The sequence below is a fragment of the Numenius arquata genome, chromosome 11, assembly GCF_964106895.1.
Source record: "Numenius arquata chromosome 11, bNumArq3.hap1.1, whole genome shotgun sequence".
NCBI classification, from domain to species: Eukaryota; Metazoa; Chordata; class Aves; order Charadriiformes; family Scolopacidae; genus Numenius; species Numenius arquata.
Genome location: NC_133586.1, coordinates 25,676,559 through 25,693,867, shown reverse-complemented (window position 1 = coordinate 25,693,867; position 17,309 = coordinate 25,676,559). Strand labels below are relative to the sequence as shown.

At 53.7% G+C, this 17,309-nt stretch overlaps 2 protein-coding genes across 2 annotated transcripts; both read right to left on the bottom strand.

The window, feature by feature from the left end:
• Positions 1–491: 491 nt before the first annotated feature.
• Positions 492–10,305, bottom strand: LOC141470168 (protocadherin gamma-A2-like). The gene is made up of 2 exons (XM_074156092.1): positions 7,846–10,305; positions 492–686 (listed from the first exon to the last, which is right to left on the bottom strand). The coding sequence occupies exons 1-2, from the start codon at positions 10,303–10,305 to the stop codon at positions 492–494; spliced, it is 2,655 nt and encodes an 884-aa protein (XP_074012193.1).
• A 2,926-nt stretch (positions 10,306–13,231) lies between these two features.
• Positions 13,232–15,751, bottom strand: LOC141470167 (protocadherin gamma-B5-like). The gene has a single exon (XM_074156091.1). The coding sequence runs from the start codon at positions 15,749–15,751 to the stop codon at positions 13,232–13,234; it is 2,520 nt and encodes an 839-aa protein (XP_074012192.1).
• Positions 15,752–17,309: the final 1,558 nt, after the last annotated feature.

Here is a 17,309-nt window from a genome sequence, read left to right as displayed (position 1 = left end):
TCATGAGAGTACAATGCACCACAATCGCACCAACAAGGAGGTATGTTTGTCTGCTCACCAATGTTCCATGAAGAAATAGCAGAATTGTAAAGCACGTGAATGTTAAATGTCTGAACTAAAGGAGGAGCAGTCATCCGACAGAGACTGGGTAATATCAAAATACCACCTTCTGGGGAATCTCCTCCACTCTTTTATCACACACACTGTTCCACACAGATGGGACTTCTACTGGCTTCATGCTTTTATCTCTTCTCCCTACCATCACCAGAACACAAATATAACCTCACATCTCCTGCCTTCCACAAAAACCGTAGGAATAGCAAGAAGCACTAGCCCACAACACATAGATCAACGAAGATATGCCACTTCTTCAAACTAAACGTACATGCACAGGAAACCAGGAAGAGATCCCTATCAGACCTGACAATCACTGAGGTTTCAAGCATAAATGCAACCCTAAAGTCTTCCTCTGGGCCACATTGTAGGGGAGTTCATTTTAAGAAATAGTCATCAGCTCTCATCAGTTTTTGCGACTCTGTGGCCTGTTCATCTGCATATGAATACGAAGCCTTATTGGCCTCTTTCTCCAGTTCAGTCATCCTGGGCTTCTTCACGTGGCTGAGGGCTTGCCAAGGGAAGTAACTGTTTGCTGCAAAACAACTTGCAGAGTTTCCAATGCACAAGAGCTAGGCACACATGGGGAATATAAAACAGGACCTTGCAGGAGACAAAGGCCTAGAAGAAAGTGTAATTACATCTCTGCACCAAGGCCAATATCCAATATTTTGGCCATATGTCAGGCACAGGCCAAAGAGCATTTCATTCAGTGACATCTTAAGGAAACAGAGGTCTATCAGGGTCTTTGTCTTATCAGCTGAACACCTACAAGGTATGGATGGAAACTGTGCTACTCACACAACAATTACAAGAGATCTTTTAATGTTTTAAGGATTAGCAGCCAAAATAAGACGCAGTTTCGCACCTACAAACACAAAAATTAAATAAAATCATAAAAAAAATATACCTCAACAATCAAGGCAAGAATGGGAAACCTGGAGAAGTGAAGGAATCGGAGCTTAACACTTTAGATCACATCAGCTCTAGCAGGAATACAAGAAGGCTGTCTCGTTGGTAAAAAGCCCACAGGAGGTTCACACAGTAGCTTACACCAGAGACCACACTCACAGATCCTCAAGGTGAATTCCTTGGAATAAAAAAAGAGGGAAAAGCATGCATCCACAACTGTGGGCCTCATATATCAACGAGGACAAACTAAACTTTTACAATTTTTACAAACTTCAACTTCCCAGATATCTGCTGGAAATACAACACAGCAGAGAGGCAACAGTCCTGGAGATTCTTGGAGTGCATGGAAGACAACTTCCTAACACAGCTGGTGAGGGAACCAACTAGGGAAAGTGCCACACTGGACCTGCTGATAGTTAATTCAGAAGGTCTTGTGGGGGATGTAAACGTTGGAGGTCATCTTGGACAGAGTGATCATGAAATGATAAAATTTTCAATTCTTGCTGAAGCAAGGCGAGGGGCCAGCAAAACTGCCACGTTGGACTTCCGAAGGGCAGACTTTGGCCTCTTCAGGAGCATGGTTGAAAGTGTCCCTTGGGAGACAGTCCTGAAGGGCAAAGGTGCCCAGGAAGGCTGGTCGCACTTCAAGGAGGCACTCTTAAAAGCGCAAGAAAGAGCCATACCCAAGTCCCAAAAATCAAGCAGGAAGGGAAGAAGACCAGCCTGGCTAAACAGAGAGCTTTGGCTGGAGCTCAGGAACAAAAAGAAGGTTTATGATCTTTGGAAAAAGGGCCTGGTAGGCAAGGAGAAATACCAGGAAGCAGTGAAGATATGTAGGGGGAAAATTAGAAGGGCCAAGGCTCAAGCTGAACTCATCTTGGCCACTACAGTTAAGAACAACAAAAAGGGTTTTTTCCAGTACGTAAACAGAAAAAGGAAGATTAGGGATAATGTGGGCCCACTGAGGAATGAGATGGGCACCCTAGTGGTGGAAGATACGGAGAAGGCAGAGTTGCTGAATGCCTTCTTTTCTTCAGTCTTCACTGCTAAGGCTGCCCCTCATGAACCTCTGGCCTTGGAGGCCAGGGGGAGGGTATGGAGAGAGGAAGTTTTTCCTCCAGTAGAGGAGGACCAGGTTCGGGACCACTTGGCCAAACTGGACATTCTTAAGTCCATGGGCCCAGATGGGATACACCCACGAGTGCTGAGAGAGCTGGCAGAAGTTATCGCTGGGCCACTCTCTATCATATTTGAAAAGTCATGGAGAACAGAAGAGGTGCCAGAAGACTGGAGGAAGGCCAACATCACACCAGTCTTCAAAAAGGGCAAGAAGGAGGACCCTGGGAACTACAGACCAGTTAGTCTCACCTCTGTCCCTGGGAAGGTAATGGAGAGACTCATTCTAGATGTCATCTCCAAACAAGTTGAAGAGCAGGGGGTTATTGGAAGTGGGCAACATGGGTTTACCAAGGGTAAATCATGCTTGACCGATCTGATAGCTTTCTATGATGCTATAACTGGTTGGCTGGATGAGGGGAGGGCAGCAGATATCATCTACCTTGATTTCAGCAAGGCTTTTGACACTGTCTCCCATAACATCCTCATTGGAAAACTAAGGAAGTGTGGGCTGGATGAGGGGACAGTGAGGTGGATTGAGAACTGGCTATGTGACAGGACCCGAAGGGTAATGGTTAATGGAACAGGCTCAAGCTGGAGGCCTGTAACCAGTGGTGTCCCCCAGGGGTCAATACTTGGTCCAGTCCTGTTCAACATATTCATCGGTGACCTGGACGAGGGGACAGAGTGTATCCTCAGCAAGTTTGCTGATGATACCAAGTTGGGTGGGGTGGCTGACACCCCGGAGGGCCGTGCTGCCATCCAGAGAGACCTGGACAGGCTGGAGAGCTGGGCAAGGAAGAACCTCATGAGGTTCAACAGGGAAAAGTGTAAGGTGCTACACCTGGGCAAGAAGAATGTCAGGCACCAATACAGGTTAGGCGTGGACCTGCTGGAGCCAAGCTCCGAAGAGAAAGATCTGGGAGTCCTGGTAGACAGCAAAATGACAATGAGCAAGCAATGTGCTCTTGTGGCCAGGAAGACCAACGGAATCCTGGGCTGCATAGGGAAGAGTGTGGCTAGTAGGTCGAGGGAAGTCATTCTCCCCCTCTACTCTGCACTGGTGAGGCCACAACTGGAGTATTGCATCCAGTTCTGGGCTCCCCAATTCAAGAGGGATAGGGAACTACTGGAAAGAGTCCAGTGAAGGGCAACAAAGATGATTAAGGGATTGGAGCATCTCCCTTATGAGGAAAGGCTAAGAGAGCTGGGACTCTTTAGTCTGGAGAAGAGAAGGCTGAGGGGAGACCTTATTAACGCCTATAAGTATCTCAAGGGTGGGTTGAAGGAGGAGGGAGCCAGACTCTTTTCAGTGGTTCCCAGTGACAGGACAAGGGGCAACGGGCACAAGTTGGAACATAGGAGGTTCCACTCGAATATGAGGAAGAATTTCTTCACGGTGAGGGTGACAGAGTCCTGGAACAGGCTGCCCAGGGAGGTTGTGGAGTCCCCTTCTTTGGAGATTTTCAAGACCCGCCTGGATGCAGTCCTGGGTAGCATTCTCTAAGCAATCCTGCTTCAGCAGGGGAGTTGGACTAGATGATCTATATGGTCCCTTCCAACTCTAAAAAAAATTCAGTGAAATTCAGTGAAATTCAGTGAAATTTTTAGACATTTCAAATTATACCATCGTGAACTTTTTCATCCTTCCCAGACATCACACAACACAAAAGCTGCCTTTGCAGACACACACCATTGAAAGAACAAGGTTCCAAACACGGACACGAGCAGAGAGTTCTCTAATCATCACGTTAATTTGGAGGAACATCCAATGTTCTCAAGGGCTTAAGCGATATGCAACTCCAATCAAAGAATCAAAGTCATCAAAGTGTCACCCAAAGACACCATCATCCTACTACAGCACAAGGGCAGCTTGGAAGACACATGACTCTGAAATCCTAATGCAAAGTCTAAATCTGTGTTCAGTAACTTCCATTCACAGGAAATATCATGCAACACAAAAGCAAACTGATGAACTCACATCTTGGCCACATGGAATCTGAGCAAAATATCCAACAATAAGACACCTTCAGAGTCACTGTAGTCAAACAATGATCCCTGGGAATTAAGAAAATACATGCCTTGTCTCTACTGGTACCTCCTCACACAATGTCCCCAAGACTCTTCTCAAAGCCTTCACAGCCCACATCATTGTCATTGATCCTCATAAGTTGCAGGTAGACTCCACCCAAAGAAGGTTGCACAGACCACCTCTCCTTCCCATGGATAACGCTTGACTTCTCACCATGCGTATATGACAAGCAAGAGCGTTTGTCCAGTTAACATTTTAAGGAAACGTGTCCATGGAAGTCTCTCTCCTGACAGCTCTAAACATGAAAGGCGTGTATGGGACAGTCAGAGAAATGTAACAGGTGAGATCTTCCACACTTTATCAGATACAAAAGCCCAGCTTCAGATCATTGAAATGAGCAATGCAAGAGGTGAACACCTGTAGAAAGTAAGGGATCACAACACACTCTTCCAGATGATGGCAATTACAGTACGTATATAATTCAGGTATTTAGTAGGAAGCAATTACACAGTTTGCTCTTCCCAAAGCTCCCATTATGGCGCTTGACACAAGTACATCATTCAGTATTAGTTAAGAATTGAGGACCACCTGCAAAAGCAGAGAAAGGACCTCCCAGGTATCCCAATACAGCTGAAATCACATGTCCTGGGAGGATGAATCTCACATTGCATGATGCTACAGCTGGACACTAAACAATGAAAGGAGCAACCATATCTCTTGTGCCCCTCACGCACAGCTCCCACGATTTTCATCTCCAACCCTATTAAAACTTGCAAGGTGTTCTTTAAGCCATACAGTTTGAAAGCACAGGACATGAAAGGCCAGTGACCAGAATGGGACAGTCAGAGAAATGTAACAGGTGAGATCTTCCACACATTATCAGATATTAAAGCCCAGCTTCACATCATTGAATTGAGCAACGCAAGAGGTGAACACCTGTAGAAAGTAAGGGATCACGACACACTCTTCCAGATTATGGCAATTACAGTACATATATAATTCAGGTATTTAGTAGGTAGCAATTACACAGTTTCCTCTTCCCAAAGCTCCCATCATGGCACTTGTCCTAAGTATAAAATTCAGCTTTAGTTAAGAATTGGCAACAACCTCCAAACCAGAGAAGGACTTCCAAGGGCTCCCAAAACACCTGGAAATCACACGTCCTCTAGTCACATTTCTTTGGGAAGATGAATCTCATGTCACATGATACTAGAGGTGGACACTGAACAGGGAAAGGAGCAACCGTGTATCTCTTGCCCGTCACACACAGCTCCCACGAATCTCACATGACATGATACTACAGCTGGACACTGAACAGGGAATGGAGCAAGGCTATGTCTTGTGTCCCTCACACACAGCTCCGACAATTCTCATCTCCAGCTCCTCAAAACTTGCATGGTGTTCTTTAAGCCATGTAGTTTCAAAGCACATGACATGAAAGGCTAGTGACCCAGACCATTTCTCTTCAACACGCAAAACTATCGCACCACAAACTTCTCACACATATATCTTCACATCTCCATACTAAGAAGGAAGAATAATCATCTGCTCACTACACTTCATAGAAGAAACATCAAGAGTCTAAGAGTAAAAGGGAAGGGGTCCTGGAGGAGATGCTGGGTCAGTGAACGCTGGCACAGGGCCAAAACACCTATGCTTATACTTCTCCCAACATCTTGAATCGCTCCCCTCCCGCCCTCCTATGACTCTTCCCATAGGATATATTCTCATGACAAGACACATCCAGCTTCGTTTCATATCAGCCAACCTTAGAAGACAACCTAAACATATCTCTCATGAGTGGCCTTTCAACCAGAGACTTTTGCAAATAGGCAGGACTTCAATGATTTGCTTTCATTGCCACAACAGGCGGACAGATGTCACCAAGGGATCAGTTGTCACCCAGCCCATTCCTCCACCCTGTGCACAAAGATAAAACCATATAGGAAAACAAAGACATCAGTCATTGATCAGTCCGTTATCATGGAGAAGCAGAAACTTCTGCTGAGAAGAGCAGAAACGATGAGCAGGGAAGTTATACACGGTGACAATAACAGTTCGTTTCAACAGACTCTCATCCTACTCAAGCACAGATGGGGTCAAAACCCATATTAACTAAAACTTCAATTTCTAGTAATGCACTAGCAATGCAAAAGAACTGACACGAAAATCGGTGTTACACGTCAGGGGACGAAAAGGAGAAATGATGTGGCCTTGATAAGAACACAAAGCCCCGCTCTAACGAAGCTCAAGACAACAGCACCCCCACTTCTCCTGACTCCCACAACAAATGCAACGCTGAGCAACGATCCCACGTTCACGTCCCCGGAGCAAGAGGCACCAGCACATAGCGCTGATGAACGGACCTTTGCCTTTTTTTGTAGCTAAACCTCCCGAGGCGGGACAGATGATGTCAGTTACAATATGTACATAATTCAGGTATTTAGCAGGTAGCAATTACACAGTTTGCTCTTCCCAAAGCTCTCATTATGGTGCTTGGCACAAGTACATAACTCAGTTAAGAATTGACAACCATCTGCAAAACCAGAGGAAAGACCACCCAGGTTTCCCAATACAGTTGAAATGAGATGTACTCTAGCCACATTTCTCTGGGGTGATAAATCTCAAATTGCATGATACTACAGATGGCCACTCAACAGGGCAAGAAGCACACATACGTCTCGTGCCCCTCACGCACAGCTCCCAGACTTCTCGTCTCCAGTCCTTCAAAACTTGCAAGTTGTTCTTTGAGCCGTATAGTTTCAAAGTACATGACATGAATGGGCCAGTGTCCCAGACCATTTCTTTTAAACATGCAACACTATAGCACCATGAACTTCACATACATCCTCACATCTCCATACCAAGAAGGAAGATGCATGTCACTGCTCATTAAAATTCAGAAAAGAAACTTTAAGAGCTTAGGAATAAAAAGAAAGCAGATTTACAGGAGAGCCTGGTTCAGTGAACATGTGCACATGGCCAAACCCCCTCTGCTTACATTTCTCCCCACCCTCCCCTACCTCCCACCCACCTATGGTTCTTGTCAAGCCAAGACACATCCAGATCTGATTCAAATAAGTAAAATTTTAAATAACAGGGAATCAGCAAAACACATCTCCTATTTCTTCCAATAGACTTTCAAATGCAGGAACCAAGAGAAAAAGTCACAAGTTCCATGATTCTCTTCCATTTAGTGAGGAGCATCTCGGGGCTACTAACAGTCCATTTCAAGACAAGCTGATCCTACTCAGCACATGTTCTATCAGGAACATACCTTACCCTGCTAATGTCGAAAACTTCCATTCGCTAATAATGCAATATATCCATTCAGAAAAGCTAGCACTGTCACGAAAATCGGTATTACACGTCAGGGGACAAAATGAGAAAGGACGTGGTGCGTGATATGAACACAAAGCTGTGCGCTAACAAAACTCAACACAACAGCAGCCCCACTTCTCCTGACTCTGGCAAGAACACGAACTCTGAGCAACGGTCCCACGATCACCTCCCCGGAGCAAGAGGCACCAGCACACAGCGCTGATGAACGGACCTTTGCCTTTTTTTGTAGCTAAACCTCCCGAGGCGGGACAGAGAAGACGGGAGGGCAAGGGCAGAGTCTCGCGAGAGGGAAGCGTGGCGGAGCAATTCTGATGGTGGGAGGAACTCACCGGGGGAGCGGCGGGGTCGGCGCGGCGGGCGCCGTCAGGGTCCTCGTGGAGCAGCGGCGCGGGCTCGTCGGGCGGCGGGCGGGCCGGCAGGGTGTCGCAGCAGCTGCCGCCCGAGAAGCGGAGCTGGCTCTTGCGCGAGTCGGCGGTGAGCGAGACCTCGTGCGAGTAGGAGCGCAGGAAGGCGCGGACGCCGTCGATGCCCACGAAGTGCGAGGCCGGGACGCCGCGCAAGGCGCCGCTGCCCGCCGCCGGCAGCTGCGAGCGGCGCCAGCGCCGCAGGCGCAGCGCCAGCAGCAGCAGCAGGAAGGCGAGGAAGAGGCAGGAGACGGCCGCCACGGCCAGCACCAGCCAGCGCGTCAGGCTGCCGGCCGCCTCGCCCGGCGCCGCCGCCGCCGCCGCGCTGCCCAGCTCCGACAGCAGCTCGGCCACGCTCTCGCCCAGCACCACCCTCAGCGTGGCCGTGGCCGACAGCGCCGGCCGCCCGTGGTCCTTCACCACCACCACCAGGCTCTGCCGCGCCGCGTCGCGGGCCAGCGGCAACCGCGCCGTCCGCACCTCGCCGCTGTGCAGCCCCACGCGGAACAGACCCGGCTCCGTCGCCTTGGCCAGCTCGTACGACAGCCACGCGTTCTGACCCGCGTCCGCGTCCACCGCCACCACCTTGGCCACCAGCGACCCGGCCTCCGCCGACCGCGGCCACAGCTCCACGCCCGACCACCACCCCGAGGCCGAGGCCGAGCCCGAGCCCGAGGCCGGCGCCGGCGGCGGGTACAGCACCTGCGGCGCGTTGTCGTTCTCGTCCACGATCTCCAGCCGCACCGACACGTTGCTGCTCAGCGCCGGCGCGCCGCCGTCCTCCGCCCGCACCCACAGCCCCACCTCGCGCACCTCCTCGTAGTCGAAGGAGCGCAGCGCGTACAGCGCGCCCGTCTCCGCCTGCACCGACACGTACGACGACAGCGGCGCGCCCCGCACCCGCCCCTCCCACAGCCGGTACCGCACGCGCGCGTTCGCACCCCAGTCCGCGTCCCACGCCCGCACCCTCAGCAGCAGCGCGCCCGCCGCGTTGTTCTCGGGCACCCGCGCGCTGTACCGCGCCTCCGCGAACACCGGCGCGTTGTCGTTCACGTCCAGCACCCGCAGCGCCAGCACCGCGCTGCTCCGCAGCGACGGCGACCCGCCGTCCGCCGCCAGCACCGTCACGTTGTACTCCGACACCTCCTCACGGTCCAGCTCCCTCGCCGTCACCACGCGGTAGTAGTCCTCAAACGTCTTCTCCAGACGGAACGGGAGGCTCTCGCCGATGCTGCACCGCACCTGGCCGTTGACCCCCGAGTCCCGGTCCTGCACGTGCAGCAGGGCCACCACCGTCCCCGGTGGGGCGTCCTCAGAGATTGCGCTCAGCGCCGACCGCACCGAAATCTCGGGCACGTTGTCGTTGACGTCTGTCACGGTGATCGTGACTTTCGCCGTGTCGAAAAGGCCAGCACCGTCCCGTGCCTGCACCTCGAGTTCGTACGAGTCGCCTTCCTCGAAGTCCAGGCTCCGGACTGAAGTCATGGCACCCGTTTCAAAGTCCAGCTGGAAAATCTTCGAGGCTTTCTCTGTGATTTTCTTCAGCGAGTACTTGACGTCCCCGTTCAGCCCCTCGTCGGCGTCAGTGGCCGTGACGGTGACGAGGACAGAGCCCACGGGCACGTCCTCCGCCACACGCACCGTGTACTCCGCCTGGCTGAACGCGGGCGCGTTGTCGTTGGCGTCCACCACCAACACGCGGATCCGCGCCGTGCCCGTCCGCGGCGGCTCTCCGCCGTCGCTCGCCCTCAGCACCAGCTCGTGGAACGCCGCCTCCTCCCGGTCCAGCGCCTTCGCCAGCACCAGCTCGGGACGCTGGTCCCCGCCGGGGCCCGCCTGCACGGCCAGCGAGAAGTGCTCGTCGCCGCTCAGCTCGTAACTCTGCAGGGAATTCCGTCCCACGTCCGGGTCGTGAGCCTCGGCCAAAGGAAACCGCCACCCCGGGGATGTCGTCTCGCTTATTCTCTCCTCCACCTCTGATTCCTTGAAACTGGGGGCGTTGTCATTAATGTCGGTGATTTCCACTTCGATTCTGTACACCTGCATTTCTCCCTCCACGATCACCTCACAGCGCAGCACGCATCGCTGCACGCTCTCGCACAGCTGCTCTCTGTCTATCCTCTCTGCCGTCACTAAATGTCCCGTCTTCCCGTGAAGGGAGAAATACTGCCTCCTACCTTCGGAGACAAGGTGGACGCCACGGTCTTGGAGCGCCCACAGCTCCAGTCCCAGGTCTTTGGCCACGTCGCCCACGAACGAGCCCTTCGGCATCTCCTCGGGAACCGAGTAGCGCAGCTGACCCCACGCCGCCTCCCACGCCGCCACCAGGACGCACCACAGCAGGGCTCGCTCCCGCCGGACCCACCGACTCCCGGCCCCGCACATCTCTGCCGCGGCACCGCCGACACCGCAACTCCGCCGCCCGCTCTGCTGCCGCCCGATCCGGCTACCGCTCCGGCTCCGTCACCGTCTCGCCGCTCCCGGCCGCTGCCGCCGGACCCTCCGCCTCGCTGCACCACGGCTCCGCACCGCGGGGACGATCGCAGACCGCTCGCCCGCCCAGACAGCCACACAGCCACACAGCCAGACAGCGATCGAGCCGGGCCGCAGCGGGCGGGGCTGCCTGCAGCGCTCCGGCCTTCCTCTCGCTCCTCCTCGGTCAACAGCGGCGCCCGCAGCCTCCTCCCGGCACTGCAGCCACCGAGCGCTGCCCGGCGCTGCCCGCCCGCCTTTCCCACGGGCAGCTCGCGGCGACGGGACACTCGCCACGGAGACAGCGCTTCCCGTCCACCGGGGATCTCCTCCGATGCTTTTACTCCCGCAGATGTCTCCATTGATCCTCGGGGCGATCCGCAGGAAGGCCGAGGCTTCTTGTGGTTGTGGTATTTCTACCGCACGAGAAAAATGACTTGCTAAAAGCTATATCTGTAAAGTAAAACATGACGTGTAGAATATTAAGATCCCTATCCCATTAGTTTGAAAGCAAAATCTTCACAGCTCTCTGTAGCAGTCGTGCTTGCATTACTTTTCCCTCTCCCTTTCTACGGATCAAGATCCCGTCACGCAGCTACATAAATTCCCCACATCCTGACCAATAGAACAAAGCAGCAATGAAGATCCTCCCTTTAAAAGGCGACAGGAGATTTCCTGCATTGTCTTTTCTCTGAGCCGTTGTTTTCAATAATAATGCGTGTTATTTGTACCACACGAGGAAAAAAAAATACTTGCTAATGGCGACAGATGTGAAATAAAATGTGGGTTTTTTCGTAATACGACGTCTAGAATATTACGAGTCTTATCCCATTCGTCCTAAAGCACAGTCCCCATCAGAAATTATTGTGGCAGTCATCCTTGATTACCGGTACAAGGACAGCAACAGATAATAGGCTCTGTCTATAGAAAACGCGATATCAACACCGACCACGCCCCGCAGATTCAGGGGCTCATTGTCTCAAGTGGCAGAAACCTTGATTTTTTTCAGAATCCGAGTGAAATGGATTGACGGTTATTGGTAAAGTATTCATCTAATTCTTGAATCTTCATATTCGTAGGATAGTTTTTCAACCAAATACTGTAGGACGGCATGAGACAAGTACCTCTGCACAAACTAAACGAACATGTTGAGTATTTCCTTGTCGATTTACCTATATTCTCAGGATGGGTAGAGCCCCTTCCTCCTCCTCCTCCCCCCCCCCCCCCCCCCCCTTCTAAACTGAATTACACTAAAATGTTGATATAACTACAGAGGCAGCTAACACTGGAAGAGGAAAGTTGAAGGAGCACTGCAGTTTCCCTTTTTAATAGCCCATATTATATTTAATCGAGTAATTCGATAGCTAGAACGACCAGGAATGGGCTTTGAGTTTTTCAGAAATCTCGGTGTAAGAAATTGATGCTTATTAGTAAAGCTTTCATCTCATTCTTGACTACTCACATTGGTAGGACACCTTTTCAACCAAATTCTGTAGGACGTATGAAGACAAGCACGGTTGCACACCCTAAATTATGCGGACCGAGGACTTGATTCAAGTGCCTAATTGCTGTCAGTTTGTGTGTTTGCTTTTGGCTTTACATATGTCCTCAGGCTAGAGGCCTCCGGAGTAGAGGCCTCCGCTTGTAAAGAGCTGTTTCAAAATGTGTCTGAGAGACCCAGTTCCTCAGTCTAGTATTCTCCTGTCAACGTAATGAACTAGGTCCAACCACCACTGTTTGGGAAGAGGAAAAGAAGACAGGCTCTGAAATACTGGACGCTGTTATTTTTTGTTTTCTTGAGATAGCATTCTACACCTCCACGTGTGTATGAAATACAGAACAGGAAAAAGGGTAACAAAAAGGCACTACCACCCAGGATGGAAGAGAAAAATGAGAAATAACAGCACAAGGAACGCGGATAAACCATTCCTGGATAAAATGCATCCATTCGATTAATGCTGCCATTTCTGCAGCAGCCTTCCTCCAATGGACGAGAGGACACACGGCGGAAGAGGGAGGACATTCTGTAACAGTGAGGAGGATCAACCTGTAATTTCTCCATTCATGGAGCCACACAGACCTTTCCTTCGGACACCAGGACTTCCGTCCTGAAGAACCGTTAGTTTACTGCCTTCACCGTTCCTAACTACTCGAGAGTTGTAGTCAAAACCTCTTACCTGAACCTGTGACCACTGAAGAACCAACAAGTGCCTCCGATTGATTTCTGCTGTGAGCGGAAGGGGGATACCCCGTTCCTTCCCTCAAAGAGACACGGATCAGCACTCCCTAGCACATTAATTTAACCCGTCCCACAATTCATACCAGCACCATTCCCCAAAATGACGGACTATAGTCTCTCATTTCACTAGCGACGAAGAATTTGTCTTTTTTCCATTCATGTAGCCAGACACACATTTTCTTTGGGAGTCCAGGAACGAAAAAGCATTAACCAACGGGTTTGTGCCCATCTGTGAACCGGGTTCAAGTACATAGTGCCGGGGAAAAGTCGATCAGAAAAGAAACATCTCCAACTGCAAGTGCCAATCCCGAGTCTCTCATGCAAAATCAGCGGACCTCGTTCCACACAGTAAGGATTCGCCTTCACCCTTATGGACTCATACGAATTTACGCAAGAAGAGAGATGTAGACAAAAAATCTCCAGTGAATCTGCACCTGTGACCACGCATAAACCAAGGATTGCCGTGGCTAACGGCCTCCTCTGAATGGAAGGAAGCTACCCCGATCTCTCATTTCTTCACGGACACACAGACCAGCGCTCCCCACCCACACCAACCCAGCGAAAAAACCCAGGGGAAGAGGGAGGGAGGCTCAGCACAGCTCAGGGAAAAGAGGGAGAGCGCGCGGGCTTACAGACCTGCGGGGCGTCGGGGTCGGCGGGCGGCTCTCCCGCGCCGGCGCTGCTGCTCGGGATCGGCTTCCCGCAGGCCTCCGCGCCCAGCAGATCCTCCGCGGGCACGATGGGCAGCGGCGGCGGCGAGGGCCAAGCGGCCTCGGCGACGGCGCGTGCCGGCGCCACGCACAGGTTGTAGGAGTAGGGCAAGGTGCCCTCGCAGAAGTCGGCCGGGAAGGCGGCGCCGGCCACGGAGAAGCGCTGCGCGCCCAGGCAGCGCAGGACGGCGGGCGGCCCGGCACGGCGCAGCCGCGCCAGCACGGCCAGCGCCACGCTGAGCAGGAAGAGGGCGGAGAGGAGCGCCAGCGCCAGCACCAGGTAGAACTGCAGCTCGGCCGGCGAGTCGGCGCCCGCCGCCCGCTCGCTCAGCTCCGGCAGCGCCTCCTGCAAGCTCTCGGCCAGCACCACGTGCAGCGTGGCCGTGGCCGACAGCGCCGGCTGCCCGTGGTCCTTCACCACGGCCACCAGCCGCTGCTTCGCCGCGTCCCTCTCCGACACGGCCCGCGCCGTCCGCACCTCGCCGCTGTGCAGCCCCACGCGGAACAGCGCCGGCTCCGACGCCTGCACCAGCTCGTACGACAGCCACGCGTTGCGCCCCGCGTCCGCGTCCACCGCCACCACCTTGGCCACCAGGTACCCGGCATCGGCCGAACGCGGCACCACCTCGAACGGCGCCGGCCCCGACGCCACCGACCCCGCCGCTCCCGCGTCTCCCGGCGCCGGCCAGAGCACGCGCGGCGCGTTGTCGTTGCGGTCCAGCACGAAGACGCGCACCGTGGCCGTGGAGCTCCGCGCCCGCGCCCCGCCGTCCTGCGCCCGCACCGCCACCGCGAACTCGCGGCACTGCTCGTAGTCGAAGGAGCGCTGCGCGTACACCGCGCCGCTCCGCGCCTCCACCGACACGTACGCCGCCGCGCCCGCCGCGCACGCGCTGCCGCCCGCCAGCCAGTAGCTCACGCGACCGTTGGCGCCCGCGTCCGCGTCCCGCGCCTGCACGCGCACCACCGCCGCGCCCGCCGCGTTGTTCTCCGCCACGTAGGCGCTGTAGGCGGCCTCCTCGAACACCGGCGCGTTGTCGTTCACGTCCGACACCTCCAGCACCAGCGACGCGCGGCTCCACAGCGACGGGCTGCCCCGGTCCCTGGCCACCACCGTCACACGGTGCTCGGACGCCTCCTCCCGGTCCAGCGCGCTCGCCGTCACCACCTTGTACGAGCCGCCCGACGACGCCACGATCGACAGCGGCGCCTCGCCCGACAGCTCGCACGACACCTGGCCGTTCTCCCCGGAGTCTGGATCGTTCACGTTCAACAGGGCCACCACGGTGCCTGCGGGCGCGTCCTCGGGCACCGGGCTCGACACCGACAGCACCGTGATTTCGGGTGCGTTGTCGTTCACGTCCAGCACCTCCACCTCCACTTCGCAGTGCGCCACCAGACCGCCTCCGTCTCTTGCTTCCACCAGAAGCGTGTATCCTCGCGTGTCCTCGAAGTCCAGCGCCTCCTGCATCGTGATCGTCCCACTCTCCGCGCCCACCACGAACTTCTGAAGCACCTTGGACGGAGCTTCTTGGAAGCTGTAGGTGATGCGGGCGTTGGTGCCAGCGTCGGCGTCGGCGGCCGAAACGTTCAGCACCGTCGAGCCCGGCGGCGCGTCCTCCCGCAGGCTCGCGCGGTACCGGTCCTGCGCGAACACGGGTGGGTTGTCGTTGGCGTCCGTGACGTTGATGCAGAGCTGGGCGGTGCCGCTGCGGGGCGGGTCGCCGCCGTCCACCGCCGTCAGCACCAAAAGCAGACTCGCCTCGCGCTCCCGATCGAGCGCCCGGCGTAACACTAGCTCCGCAAACTTGCTGCCATCCTGCCTGTCTTTCACCTCCACCGCGAAGTACCCGTTGGTCTCCAGCTCGTAGCCCTGCAGCGAATTGCTGCCCACGTCCGCGTCTTCGGCGACGCCTATGGCAAAGCGGGCGCCGGGAGCTGTAGATTCAATAATTTCGAAGTGGATGTACTCCTTAAGAAAACGCGGCGCGTTGTCGTTGATGTCCTGGATGTCCACCTCGACGTGGAAAACGTTGAGCGGGTTCTGCACCAGCGCCTCGAAGCTGACGGAGCAGGACGCCGACTCGCCGCACATCTCCTCCCGGTCCAGCCTCTCGCTCACGTACAGGTTCCCGCTCTCCCCGCTCACCGTGAAGTATTTCAGCTGCCTGTTAGCGGCAGACGCCACCCGCAGCTTGCGTGCCGGCAGCTCCGCCGGGCTCAGCCCCAGGTCCCGCGCCAGCGGCCCCACCAGCGAGCCTCTGCCCAGCTCCTCGGGGATGGCGTAGCGGATCCGCTCCGCCGCCGCCCGGCAGCACAAGACCAGCAGCAAAGCGCCCAGCACCAGCAGCACTCGCCCGCCTGCTCGCCGCCGGCTCTCACTCTCCCTCTGCCTCTGACTGACCGCCATTCTCGCCAGCGCTCGCCGCGCTCCTCCCTCCTGACGCTGCGGCGGCTCCGGCTGCGGCTCCAGCGCCACTAGCGTCGGCCAACAGCGGCACCCGGAGGCGCCGCCACGACACCGCAGCCGGACGGTGACCGCGCTGCCGGGGGCTCGGGCTTTTGGCCGTTGTTTAGTAGCTGCGCCCAGCTTTAAGGTCCTCTTTTATTAGAATCAGGAAGAGTATAGAAACTTATTGCAACTCCAAAGGCTTTCAGAAGTGAGATAGGCTGTCACGTACTTTTAGGTCATCTCCCTGAGTCGCAGTGAATCATTGGTAGTAAATATTCGTGTCACAGCAATAAATAAAGGAACTCAGCTGCTCTTCACAAAATGCATATAGAAGTACAAGAGAAAAAAAAGATTTTATAGGTAGGGAAGACCTGAAGAGCTTTATAGCATTCTGTCAGTTCCTTTGAATTCTGATTTCCTCACCTGGGATGAATCTTAGAAGGAAATATTCCTGTTGGAGTAACCAATAAACAATCAGAAACAAAATTAAGTATAAGTCATGCCAGACCTGCAAGTGGTTTCTGTCTTCCCTGCATTTCTTCCATTTGTTCACGGATGTCTCTGATGTTTGTCCCGCTGTTGTTTTTTACTTTAGGGAGAAGGACAATTACACTGAGAAATTTATCACCCTGAAGAGTGTCTATAGCTCTATGCTTAGAAAGCAGAAGAATACGTACTGTTTTGTTTGTGATTTATAGAAGTTGCTTCTTTTGCATCTCTGTACTTGAGGGTCTGACAACAGGAAAGTTCAAAGCCAAGCTGAGTCTTTCATGGAACCATAGAATGGCTTTGGTCAAAATGGATTTTTAAAGATCACCTAGTCCAACCCCTTTGTCATGGGCAAGTGACATCCTTCACCAGATCATATTGCTCAAAGCCCTGTCCAACCTGACCCTGAGATCTTCCAATGATGGCACTTCCACGACTTCTCTGGGAAACCTGTTCCAGTGTCTCACCACCCTCATTGTAAAACATATCTTCCTTATGTCCAATTGAAACCTACCCTCTCAGTTTAAAACCATTTCCCCTTCTCCTGTCACAATAGGACCTCATAAAAAGTCTCTCTTCATCTTTCTTAGCAGTCCCCTTTCATATAATAGAAAGGTGCAGTAAAGTCTTCCCAGAGCCTTCTCTTAGCCAGGCTGAAGAACCTCTACTCTCTCAGCCTTTCTACACAGCAAGCAGAATTCTTCCAGCCCTTTCTTCATTTTTCTGGTCCTTCTCTGGACCTACACCAACAGGTCTGTGTCTTTTTTTGACTGTGGGCCCCAGAGCTGGGCACAGCACTCCAGATAGGGTCACATACATGAAAGTGGAGTAGAGGAGGAGAATCCCCTCCCTTGACCTGCTGTCCATGCTACTTGTTATGCAGGTGAGGATATGACTGGCTTTCTGCACAGCAACTGCACATGGCCATCTTGTGCCCCATTTCCCACCCACCAGTACCACCAAGTCATTCTCCACAAGGTTGCTCTCACTCCCCCTCTAGGTATTGAAACTGCAGATTGCACTGACC